General features: G+C 37.5%; 1 protein-coding gene and 1 pseudogene across 1 annotated transcript in view; one reads left to right on the forward strand and one right to left on the reverse strand.

Moving 5' to 3' along the window:
* KIDINS220 (kinase D-interacting substrate, 220kDa) overlaps positions 1 to 13,750 on the reverse strand; it is a 93,273-nt gene that overhangs the window by 60,013 nt on the left and 19,510 nt on the right. The window contains 8 exon segments of the mRNA XM_010852041.1: positions 806 to 983; positions 2,107 to 2,205; positions 3,219 to 3,317; positions 5,379 to 5,477; positions 7,182 to 7,379; positions 8,843 to 8,941; positions 12,388 to 12,489; positions 13,380 to 13,478. Coding sequence (XP_010850343.1) covers positions 806 to 983; positions 2,107 to 2,205; positions 3,219 to 3,317; positions 5,379 to 5,477; positions 7,182 to 7,379; positions 8,843 to 8,941; positions 12,388 to 12,489; positions 13,380 to 13,478 — 973 coding nt within the window.
* On the forward strand, positions 10,851 to 11,770 carry LOC104997341 (annotated as a pseudogene).

A 13,750-nucleotide genomic window follows, 5' to 3' on the forward strand; every position in this document is an offset into this window, starting at 1 on the left:
GTAAACAGCAAAACTGGAAGGTGGCAGGATTCTACTCTCTCCTGTTGGTTTCTAGGACTACCATGTCTCTTCTTAATTTGAGTAGAAAATTGCCCCATATTTCAAAAGACCACATGTGAATGATTAGATTCTCATGTGCATCCTCTACAAGCAAAAACTACTTTAGTACAATATTCAAAGCATTATGCTAGGTGTTACGGAGGATACAAGATAGGAAGCAAGAATACCTGCCCTGAATAACTTGGAATCTGGGAGAAAATGCTAAAAGAAACAAAATAAAGGCCATATGTAATAGGTATTTAAAAAGGATTATTAACACAGTGCTTAAGTACTCCAATGAGGCAAAACCTTTATCTGGTTAGGCAGATCAGTCAAAACGTCACTGAGAAAGAGACGGTTGACCCAAGCCTTGGAGAAAGAGGATTTTAACAAGAACATTCTTGGGAATGGAGCGGGCACAACAAAAGCAGAGGTAGAGAGCCACTCACTGAAAACAGAGCATGTTTGATAAAAGAACAAAGTTTACCTGAGAGAATAACAGGGGGAAGATATTTTTAGAAAAGTAGGCTAGATTTTTTAAGGTTTTAAAAGCTACTGTTGACTCTGAATGTACTTAATTTAGAATGCTCCAATATAATGCAAAGGAACTCTAGACAGGAAGAAGTTACTTTTCTACAGCAAATAACATTTTCAACTTTTATAATCTCTGGTTAAGTGATAAACACAAAACTGCTGTCATTCTCTTAATTTTTTCATAGACGTTCATTTCTTAAAACCTCAGGCAGATACAAAACCCAGTACTTACTGGCTCCAAATATTTGAGTTAAAATACTTTTCTGATGGCTACAGTCAATATTGTAGGGAGTCTCGCCTGCTTTGTTGGGTCTATACAGTAACCGTCCATCTTTGGGGTTTCTTAAAAGGAGTTCTGCCAGTTTCCGACTCCTCCCACGAATAGCAATGTGCAGAGGGGTGTCTCCTTTCTGTAAACAGTGAAGGGACACTTGAACTTCCCCATTTCTCATGGATATATACAGAATAACATTTTTCATATTTCTACAAAATAACAGAATACCCAAACTCTCCGTATTTTTCATATGAGTTTTTATTTCTATCTTCCTTGCAATTTTCTTTCTCTAGTTCCTTCCCTAGCTTTCCTTGGGTATTCTTTCTCCCAGAGCCTCCAGAATGAAAGAGCACAAGGAACAGGTTTCCCCTGCAGCTTCCCACAGGCCCTGGATCCACTTCCATCATAGGTTAATGGTACTTCCCTCTACCATTCAGATACTAACTGTCCACCATGTCAACCGTCTTCCTCAACTAATTTATAATTTATATTCTATTTCACAGTGCTCTCGTCATCAGTCTACACAGCATCTCAGTCCATGGTGGTATTTCACTACCACAAGTGAACTTGTCTTTCCCCATGCCCTTGGTCACCATCATCGTCTTTCTCTACATTCTCTCCCTCGGAGTCCTCTCTGTTGTATCCATGTTCTCTGCCTACTTACCACCTCTTCATTCCCTCAGCTTTCACCTCTCTCAAACATCAACCTGCCTTATTCCCTTATTAGAATCCCCATCACTTTACTCTTCATATCCAGCACTAATGAAAACTATCATGTAAAAAAGAAATTTAGTCTGCAAAGTATTCTCCATCTTTTACTTTACAAACATCTTTTAAAGACAATGATCCAAAAGCTAACAAATGGAATTCTCAGTTCCTGCCCACTCTGGTCGCTCTAGAACATTAAATGATGTGCCACGTTCTTCCTGTGGCTTATCTTGATTCTTTCCTCTTGTTTCTCTGCAACAAGATCCACCCTGATGACATCATCCTTGCATGGTGCTCAATGCAGCTCAGCTCCCCGTAACTGATCTGAGCCACAGAGGGAACACAGGAAGCAACTTCTTTAACTGAGCCTGCCCACTCCTCAGCACCTCTCAGAACAGCCAAGATCTCACAGGATCCAAATCCCACTCAGATATACCCAGTCAGTAGTCTCTCCTTCCACAAAATAACATGAGACTCCCCTAAGTCCACCAGGTATACAGGTTGGTCTTACCAACTGCCCTATGCTCTCTGCACGAATATTTTATTACTACCTTATCGACAGCAGACACTTTGGCTCCTTTATCCAGCAGCAGCTCTACCACTTCTATGTTTCTCATCTTGGTAGCCTTTATAAGGGGTGTTTCGCCATCCTGTCGGTACAGATAAAAAGGTTTGCCAGATTAATACCTTTAATCTTTAAAGTCATATAAACACATGTCAAGAAGTCAAATATTCACCCAGTCTATACTGAAAATGTTCTCAAGAAAACACAGTTGCAAAAACTAACAAGAAAGTGCTTTTCCTTCCATAACCAACCACTTGTATCAAAGTACTTGTATGTTACTCAGCCAAGCAAGGGATGTACCCACTACTTGCTTATTAAAGAATGATCTAATTGCATTCAAAACCAAATTAAGAGAAAGAAGAAGAGACCACAGTTTAGCACTGAATTAGGAAAAAGCAAAATGTGGTCAGAAGCCACATGTGGTCAGAGCAGCTGACACACAGTTCCAAAAGAAAAAAGATTCCAAGGAGCCACAGCCTGCAAACCAGAAGGTATCCCAGGGCACTGCAGCCACCATCACTGGTTCAGATAACACTGCTCCAAATCTCTGGTAGATGAACCAGGGCTGTATTATGGGTGCTTCCATAAGTCTGTTTTATTCAGGAAGAACTCCTGCCATTTCATTTCAGAATTTCAAATATACTTTCCTCAAGAACAACTACTACACAGAAGGCCAAATATAATCACTGAGGTCTTACACAGTTTTATACTTTTCACATGGAGTAAAACAGACTAAAGTGGTTGGTTTGAGGAACCAATAACCACACAAACTGATCTTTTAAAAAGAAACATGTTCGGCATTCCAAACAACAGGAGCATAAAATAATTCTGGGGAAATGATCTGGCCCCAGTTTATGAACAGCTGATACTGTACTTTCTGAAAGTATCTAATTAAAATAACAAATTACACAGTGTACTCTGCTGTGAATACACAACTCCTAAAAGGATATAAAGCTATTCCTCAACTTAATACAGAACACTACCAGAAAAATCCCTGTCATTCTAATATCAAACAGTTGTAAAAACTTAAAAAAAAAAAAAAGCACTACAAACATTCAGCATTAGGTATTGCTAAAAGGATGGAAATGTCGTTTATACCTTCGTGCATATTTCAGTGTCAGGATTGCACTGTAAGATGTCTCTCACCATTGTTGCATTTCCTTTCTCAACAGCCCAATACAAAGCAGTTTTATTGTCCTGTATTAATTTAAAAAATCAACAAGCACTTGATATAAGACAGAATATTAAAAATTCATCAGTATTAACATTTCTGTCAGAAAGCATTAATATATTTTACCAAGCAGCAGCATAATAGAACCAATACAATATTGTAAAGTTAAAAAATAAAATAAATAAATAAATAAAAAAACAGTACAGTGGCCAAATCATCTACTTTTCAAAATTCTAAGAACCTATGTAATTGAACATGCAGATGTAAAAAAAAAAAGAAAAAGAATAATATTAATCCTTATTGTACCTTGCATTTACTTGTGGGAAATTCTTTACAAAAGAAGTGTAGGAAAACTTAACACTTCTTGATTAGGAAGCAGCAACCCCACATAGCTGATAGGGTCAACTACGCTTCTGGAATGCAATTAGGTTTCAGGACCCACCCCACACTGAGTTGGAGGTCTTCAGGACTTGAGCTGTGTCCTTTGAGAACTCACGTAAATATTCTGACCTTGGCTTGTGGCTTTTCATCTGCCCAATCTTTTCAAAAGATAATGCATGAGAATGTACTACATAAACATAAGCTGAATTGTTTCTGTCATTCTCAGCTTTCTTAATCTCCACCCATACCCATAAACTGATTTTCATCAGATCCTTTAAAATCCTCTCTAGTTCAAACACCAAAAATAGATTCAAATGGATTTTGAAAGCAGAGCTAAAGAAGAAAAACAAAAACTGATTAAAATGTTGGAAAACAGAATTGACAGACACAAAGGAGTTAGATAAAAGTCAAAATAGGTGATCAAGGCACCTACTTTCAGTGAAAATATGATTTTTTTTGGCCACTATCACACTGTTTGCTACACCAAGATTTTCTCAACACAGTTCCCTTCTCAAAACCGCACACTAGCTTCTGAACCTTCCGAGTTTGACACTCTAACCTCTCTGGTCCTACATCCCTTTGTACTTTACTATCTCCCATCCCACCCTTCTTAACAACCTAATTTATTCACTAGCTAAGGACTACAGTCTTTCACATTCCCACTTTCCTGAACTTTCTCTTCCCATTATTCTACTATTCTTGCCTGAATTACTCAGCCTTTCTTTATCCAAACTCGACCGATTTTTCAAACTAGTTCAAATTCTACCTTCCCTCAAAAGTTCTCCTTAATGCCCTCTTTCACTACCTCCAGACTCTTATATTTGAATCTTCACTAGGCAATCAACCATACACTGCTGCTGCTGCCATTGCCTTCTCCACAACCATACACTATCTGATATCAAAAGTGGGCATCACTTTTTATGTTCAGATAAAAATGTAAGTTTAAGTATAAACTAAATGAACTAAAACCTTCCGAATTAAAATACATGTTTCGTACAGGCAAGAGATCCATGTTAAAAGACTCTCATGGCATTTGGCATAATGTTTATTAGTTTGATTCAAAAATGGATTTGTATACAAGGAAAAAACTGAGCAGAAATACAGACTGTCCAACAGCAAAATGGGTTGTAAAGAACAGATTTTTCTTTTTTAATCTAAAGCTTCTGACATACTGAATAAATTTACAACTTTAGGAGTGCTTTTACCTAAAATGAATAACCTTTATAGCTCTGTGAGCTGTGACTGCCTTAAACAAAGTCCATAGGCGCTACCAAGTGGTCCTGAGAAAGGCAAGCAAATGGGGGAAAGGAGATGAAAGACTAAAAAAAACACAGGAATAGAAGAACAATACACGGATGAAGAAGACAAACAGAGGGAGAACACTAAAGAAAACAAGTCACACACACTCAAAGTGCTGCCATTTCTCAGTATTATAAACTACTAATTTCAGGATTGAATATATTTAGACATTAATAAGGGAGGTGTACTTGAAAAACATGAGCTTCTTTATGGTTCAATTCTATCTAACTTGACATTAATACAGAAATTTCAAAATAATGGCAGTGAAACTTAGTAATACAGGCATCCATTAAATATATTAGTGTTTATAAGTTTAACTTCATAGGAAAACTCAAAGAATGACATTATGATCAACCAACATATACGACCAATTACAGTCATAGATAACAGTCTGTAATCACACACACCTGTCCTCTAATGTCGATATCAGCATATTTTTGGAGAAGTGCTCGAACAATTTCCACATGACCACCTCTGACAGCACCAATTAAGACAGTATCTCCACTCTAAAAAGACAAAAAAAAAACCAACCATAGATAATTGATGAGGAAAACAAAATATACTGTTTTTAAGTTAAGATTAATCATATATTAATACAATAAAATTTTTTTGGAAATGTCTTGGGAAAAAAAGTATCTCAGATACTTTCTGTAAACAACAAAGTTCTTAGGTAACTAGTATTAATACCTGATATTAATAGCCTGTAGAATAAGGGAGAGAAGACTATACATCAAAATGAGGACATTTATATCTGAAATTCCAGGACAAAATTTTAGAAAGGTAAGTCACCCACAACAATAAGCCATTCTATTTTGAAGGCACCCTCTCATTACAAATGTAAATTAAATAAAATGACGCCATGACTGTCAATGAACCAGATGAATCTTTGGAAATTACATAACACAAATCCCTTGGAATCATGCTATCTGACAAAAGCCACTGACTCTAAAGGAAGCTGCAAAGCTAGAGCCATCTGTGGGTTTATAACCACATTTAATTAAGGGAGAAGGTTGGTTCCCAGAACAGAATCTATATTCTACTTGGCATTACAGGCCAAGAGTGCCCAGGACTGACTCATTCCTCAATATAAGGTTTAGATGAAGTTCATTACCTCATAAGGATAGCTCTGCCCTGAAATTATATTCACCAAGAAATAATCATTATTAATTATATCTTTCCCTACTTCAAATACTGTAAATGGCCTTTTTTTTTAACTGCTAAATTACAAATCAGTTATACGGGTTTGAGTTGGATCATTCCATGAGCTATGGTTCATCTCAATCCTAAGTGGGCCCCAGTGGGCTACAATTCAAGATGCAGGCCCTTGAAAACTGAGCCACGATGTAATATCTTAACTACTACATTAAAAGTATAAACCCATGGCAGAAACACTTTGAGAATATTAGCATTAATGTGGGTTCAAACTAGGATATTAACACAAGGTTCTATATATTCCATTGCTTACTGTGCACCATGCACTATTCTAGGCTCTAGGAAATAAATTAGACAAGGTCCCAGCTCTGGGAGAATGTATAGTCTAGAGGAGACTCACAGACAACATACAATAAACAAAAATAAAAAACAAGACAAATGTAATGCAAATAAAAGACAGTGATGCAACAGAAAGTGACTGGGGAGTGACTTTGGTCACTGGGAATTCAAGACAGTGTACAGTGTCATGTGTACAGTATGGGTCTTTAACACAGGGTAGATGGTGGAACCATCTGAGATGGAGAAGTCTGAGGGGAAAGCAGGTTTGGGATCAAACAAACAAAATATCTGTTTTGCTGAAAATTAAGAGGACCATTAGACACTCACGTGGAGAGTTTAAGTGGAAACGGACATGCAAGTGTATACTTCTGAGAAGAGGTCAGAGCAAGAGATACAAACTTGAAAACTCTATTAAGTTTAAGGGTGGGACCTGAAGTCTTAGAACAATGAACACCAACTATGAACAAGACCTACAGTAAGGATGATTTTAAGATCACATTATCAATAACAATATTATTTTTTAAAAACTGAAAAGAAAAAAAAAAACTGAAAAGAACACCCTTCACAAAGATTAAATATGTTTTAACTTATTAGTTTTAAAGGTAGAAATAAAACATCTTAAATATGTTATGCAGAAAGAATCTTGAAAGGTGTTGAGAAGTTAAGGTACCTTCCATCAACATCACCACTGGAAGACAAGTTCTAAATAGACAACCTACCCTATCAGGTATGTTCACATATGTCCCAGCGTCAAGGAGATCCTGTACAATTTCTGTATGTCCCTCCTTCGATGCAATCATCAAGGCTGTATTTCCATCCTTATCTGTTAAATTTACATTTGGATTTCGCTTCAAAATTTCTTTCACTGACTGTGTGTAGCCTCCTTTTACTGCCACAATAAGTGCGGTCATTGAATTCTAAAGAACAAACAAAAAAGTCCAATAAATTAGTCATTTCAGACAATTTATGCCCTAGTCAAAAACTGATGTTTTCAAATAGGTGACCTATAATTAATAATTATTTCTGATAATAAAATGCCAACGTAAATAATCAGAAGTGATCATACCAAAAGTGGTCAGGAAGCATATTTTCCATTCTTGAAGATGTGTTAGTCCTCTTCAGTCGGGAGGACTGACATTAAAATCTTTAAATGATAACCTAAATTTGGACTCATTCACAATGAACAAATCCTCTCACAAAAGTATTGAATGGTAAAATAGCTGACAGGATGATTCAAAATTAAACACATTCTAAATGAAGTAATCCAAAGTCAGGTTAACAGACTTCAAACAAGTAACAATCTATAATAAAATCTATACGAAAAATGTAAGTGAAACAATGAATTAAAAAGTACAGAATATTTCAATAACAGTATAATATATTCTTCTTTCTTATAGTGACCCAGAAACCACATTTTCAAAACTGTCTTATTTTTAGTTGTTCTTTTAAAAACTTTACATTTAATTTATTAACAATAAATCACCTAATACAACAATCTGACTCACTGCAAAACAAATATTAAAATTTATTCTTGAGACTTTTATCTAGTTTGAGATAGCATGCAATTTCCTTATAGAAATATTTTGGTTGTTATATCAGCCCCTGGAACTAAGCCATAACTCTCAATATTAAATAACATAGCCTTTTCAGATTCTTCAGCAGTCAACATAGAGACAGGCCACTTATCCACTTGATAAACTGGCCAGAAAAGAGGCAGGTGAACAGTATGGCTTCCAGGGTCGGGTAAGAATCATGCTCTGTCTCCACACAGCACTAACATATTCCACGCCCCTTGAGGGTCGGCAATTAGCAGCTTTGCCACCATGGAAAATAGGAGGAGCTGGTTGGTATTATGCCAAGAAGTCAAGTATGACTTAGAGCCCACTCCTGTTACACTGCAGCCACAGGTTTGCTAGCAACTCTTCTCAGAATCCCTTATGATCCACCTCACATAATCTAATAATTATGTTAACAGAAGACTGTATTGTTTCTTGTGCATAAACATCATCTCCTTTAACTATACTCATAGAAGTTCAAGAGAAAAGTGATGTGATAGTCTCCTCTAGTACCCCCAGCACATTTGGCAGAGGCCAGGTACAAGCAGGGACTCAATAATGAATCCATAACTCTTAGTCGCTAAGATATACTGAACCAATTCTTAAGCTGTCTAGGTTTTGACCACTGATTTCTGATATTTTAAAATCTATCAGAGAAGGAAAACAAGTTACAGCTTAAAATATCAAAAATGTTTGTTTTTCTAAGTATTATTTAGATACTGTAGGGAAAATTTTCTAGACATATGCTAAGGAAAAAAATATTCTCTCTCTCAAAACTAAAAATATCTCTCTACTATCAGCAGTTAAGTAGAAAAGATACTTACAGCTCCTTCTTGATCAACATCAGCTCCCATGGCCAATAAATGTTTTACACATTCCAAATGACCTTTTCGTGCAGCCCAAACCAAAGGGGTGGTTCCATACTATTAAAAGAAATAACAAATTTAAAATTATTATTGAAGATATAGTAAAAGAAACTAAGCTCTCAACATGAATTTTGATAAAAATCACACTGAGTATTTTAGATTACAGTTTACACCAATCATAATTTTAAGCCTAGGTGAATCATATTTTTCTTATTTTATTTCTCCCAAATAGATGGTTAACCACTGCATGAAATGTGTTTTACCCAACTTAAAGTTTTATAATAACTGACAATTTTTCATCATAAAGTCATACAGCCTTTAATTTCCAACACACTTTCTTTGCTTCCCATATCTTGTGACATATGAAGTCAAACAATTTGACTATAGTCAAAAATAGTAACAGCTAAGTGCCAAATATGGTTCTAACTAGTTGACATAGGTTAACTCGTGTAATCCTCATCACAAGAGTAAGTACAAATCACAATATCACATTTTAAACAGATGAGCAAACAAGACCCTGAGAAGCTAATTACAGGCTCGATGTCACAAAGCTACTAAGAGGTGGAGCAAAATCCATGAACCCAACAAGCCTGGCTTCAGCCTGTGCTCTTCACCACCACCCTAGATTTACCTCTATGTCTGATAAAATAAACGTCAGCTGAGAAACGGCACTCAAAAGCACGTTCTGCTGCAACATGACTCAAAAGCCATCAGAGAATGTAAATCATGCATAAAAGCAATGCTTTACCTTTGGGGGGATTCATGTGGCAATGAAGAGACACAGGAACACTTGCAGTGACATTTGACTACACAGGAGACTTAGACTGACATGAATGCTTAATGAATGCCTACTTTTTATAACAGCCTTGACTAAGAGAACTTCTGTGTGCTACTGGAGATATGGACAGTGAATACTGACAGTACAGAAGAAGAGGCATCCACGTTGACTGGGTAAGTTAAGGAGACTTAACAGAGAAGATAACATTCCAACTGAGCCTTGAGAAAATAAACAGGAGTTCATCAGGCAGAGGAGGTAGTAACATTCTTAACAGAGGGGAAAGAATAAACAAAGACACACACTTCACAGAAATTCATAAAAGTTCACAGAATGGTAGACCATCTTCTGCATCCAAAAGTACAGTGTATTTGGAGAGCGATGGTAAGAAGTGAGCCTGGGAAGAGACTGGGGTCAAATTGAAAAATCTGGGCTTTGAAACCAAAGATGCTAGAAAAGCTCCCCCAAAGCAAGAAAGAATTAAATTAAATTACAATTAAACATTTCTCAAATACGTGGGCTGTGCTCAGTCATGTTCAACTTCTGCCGACTCCATGTACTGTAGCCCACCAGGCCCTTCTGTCCATAGAATTTTCCAGACAAGAATACTAAAGCAGGTTGCAATCTCCTCCTCCAGGAGATCTCCCCAACCTAGGGATCAAATCTGCATCTCTTGTTTCCTATACAAGCACGCAGATTCTTTACCACTATTGCCATGTGAGAAGCCCCATTTGGGGTATTAAGGATATTTTAAAAAGTGAATAGGACAAAATCCTGGGGAGCTTTCTGGAACTGATGGCACATGAGCTGAGAGTGAAGGATGAATAGAAGTTGAAGAAGAGAAGGAGGAGAGGCCACTCCACACTGTGAAAAACTCAGGAACCTGCATCATCGACAGCCAAGCAAAGGTAGTCTGTGGTAGAGACCACAGGAGAAAGGGAGGCAAAGACTATCTTTATGCATCATAACAGGGACTGACATCCTTAGGATTTTAAGTATGAGAGAGAAAGAACAAAACTTAAATTTTAAAGATCATCTGGGGTTTCCCTGATGACTTAGTGGTGAAGAATCCACCTGCCAGTGCAGGAGACATGGGTTCGATCCCTGGTCCAGGAAGATACCACATGCTGTGGAGCACCTACACCTGTGCACCACAGCTACTGAGCCTGTGCTCTAGAGTCCGTGCTCTACAACAAGAGAAGCCACCACAATGAGAAGTCCACGCATCACAACATAGAGTAGTCCCCGCTCGCCACAACTAGAGAAAGCTCACGAGCATCAGTAAAGACCCAGCACAGCTCTTTTCCATGGTGCCGCGGAGGCTGTCAGCTGCTTCAGAATGAAGCTGAACATCTCTTTCCCAGCCACTGGCTGCCAGAAGCTCATTGAAGTGGACAATGAACGAAAACTTTGTACCTTCTACGAGAAGCGTATGACCACAGAAGTTGCTGCTGATGCTCTGGGTGAAGAATGGAAGGGTTATGTGGTCCGAATCAGTGGCGGGAATGATAAGCAGGGTTTCCCCATGAAGCAGGGTGTCTTGACCCATGGCCGAGTTCGCCTGCTACTGAGTAAGGGGCATTCCTGTTACAGACCAAGAAGGACTGGAGAGAGAAAGCGCAAATCTGTACGGGGTTGCACTGTGAATGCCAATCTGAGTGTTCTCAATTTGGTCATCGTGAAAAAAGGGGAGAAGGATATTCCTGGACTCACTGATACTATAGTGCCTCGTGGCCTGGGTCCCAAAAGAGCTAGCAGAATCTGCAAACTTTTAAATCTCTCTAAAGAAGATGATGTCCGCCAATATGTTGTGCGAAAGGCCCTAAACAAAGACGGTAAGAAACCTAGGACTAAAGCACCCAAGATTCAGTGTCTTGTGACTCCACGAGTTCTGCAGCACAAATGCTGGTGTATTGCTCTGAAGAAACAGTGTACTAAGAAAGATAAAGAAGAGGCTGTAGAATATGCTAAACTTTTGCCCAAGAGAATGAAGGAGGCCAAAGAAAAATGGCAGGAACAGATTGCCAAGAGATGGAGGCTGTCCCCTCTGAGAGCTTTTACTTCTAAGTCTGAGTCCAGTCAAAAATGAGATGTTCTAAGAGTAACAAATAAATAAGATCAAACATCAAAAAAAAAAAAAAAGACCCAATACAGTCATAAATTAATTAATTAAATAAATTTTTTAAAAGATAATCTGGCAACAATACAGAGAAGGTAGATAGGACCCAAGATAGAAAGAAGAGCTACAACAGAAAATTTCAAATAATGAAGCTAGGAAATCAACTCTACTTTCCTGAGAATGATGACTGTAATATAAAAGACAACGGAAAGATACTGAGTACCAATTTAGGCTTCCCTGGTGGCTCAGACAGTGAAGAATCTGCCTGCAATGCAGGAGACCCAGGTTCGATCCCTGGGTCAGGAAGATCCCCTGGAGAAGGAAATGACAACCCACTCCAGTATTCTTGTCTGGAGAATCTCATGGACAGAGGAGCCTGGCAGGCTACAGTCCATGGAGTCACAAAGAATCAGACACAACTGAGTGACTAACACTTTCAATACCTATAGGGAACCCATCTATGAGATGTATGACCTTATAAAATATATTAAGAAATATAAACATAAGATACATCAGTGCAGCCTCTTGAGATCATATAAAAATCCTGGTAAGTCAGACACACAGAGTAGACACAACATGAACTGAACCTGGAAGATCCTGTTGACCTACCTTGTCAGAGCAGTTGACCTTGGCACCATTTTGCAGTAAAAGTTGCACTATATCAGCATGGCCTCTGCCTGCTGCCCAAATGATTGGGTAGACACTGTACTGCTGGGAGACAGTCAGACGGGCGGGGAGGTAGACAGGGAGGGAGGGAAAGAAAAAGTCTTTTAGGTTGATATCTATAGCACACAGTTGCTAAGAAGAGTAAATAACACAGGGAGCAATACAAGGTAGTATTTTTTTTTAAAGTCAAGTCACAGATCATTAAAAACACACATAAATCTCATAATATGTAACTGAGAACTGAGATGTACTCAACCTTAAATATATATTATGAACATATTTATTTTTATAAATTCAACACACTTAATGTCATTATCTAGCCAACAGGTAAGACTAAGAAGAAGAATGTGAAACCTTTCTTTATAATCCTTCTATCAACCTGAATAAAACTGATTTTTTCCCAGCTGTATTAAGGCATAATTGACAAATAAAACTGTAAGGTATTTGAAGTGTACATGATGATTTGACATACATTTGCACTGTGAAAGGAGTCCCCCCATCAATAAAATGATTACTTAATCTGCAGTCAGAGCAAGCTTCATGCAAAGCAGTAATGCATGTATTATGACCAGTAAGAATGTACAGAAAACTGGCATGAGTATTTGGTAAATGTCTCTCTTCATTAAAAGAGCTTAGGTTAAGAATGCATACCCATAGAACACAGGAAAGATGACATAAGGATTTCAAAATCTCCTTTTGAAATGTTATATAGCTGTAACTAACATTTAAGTTGCTTTTTTGTTGATAAAAATTGAAAAAAAAGTTTGGCTTCATAAAAAAATTCCCTTGTGTTTTGAAATCACATTCCGAATTATTATTTTTAGTAAGATCTATATCATTTTATCCAATATGAAGTCCAAAGTACAACCAATATTAAGTATTTCCTAAAAGAACTTACCACTTCTATTACAGACAAACTTTTTGTTAATGCTTACCAGACCAGTAACACTTGGATTGGCACCATGAGAAAGCAGCAGCTCGACCACTTCAGTACGGCCTTTATAACACGCCCACATAAGAGCCGTCCATCCTCCCTTCAGTGGAAAAAAAAGGGGGGGAGAGGAGGGAAATAAAACACTGGACTGTCTCCAAGGACAAAAATGTCATTAATGAAGCTTCTTTTGTGAGCATTCTCTATAAAACCACTGTTTTATGAAATCACTACTATGTAGTTCTAATACCCAACCTCCCCATGGAAATACACAATCATATCTGGACAAAGTCCAATCTCTTAAGTCCAGTAATTACTTCAAAGTTTGTATTATATTTTTGGAAATTGATACAGGGAAACATTCATATTGGACTC

This window comes from Bison bison, unplaced genomic scaffold (assembly GCF_000754665.1).
Source record: "Bison bison bison isolate TAMUID 2011002044 unplaced genomic scaffold, Bison_UMD1.0 scf7180017864307, whole genome shotgun sequence".
NCBI lineage: Eukaryota > Metazoa > Chordata > Mammalia > Artiodactyla > Bovidae > Bison > Bison bison.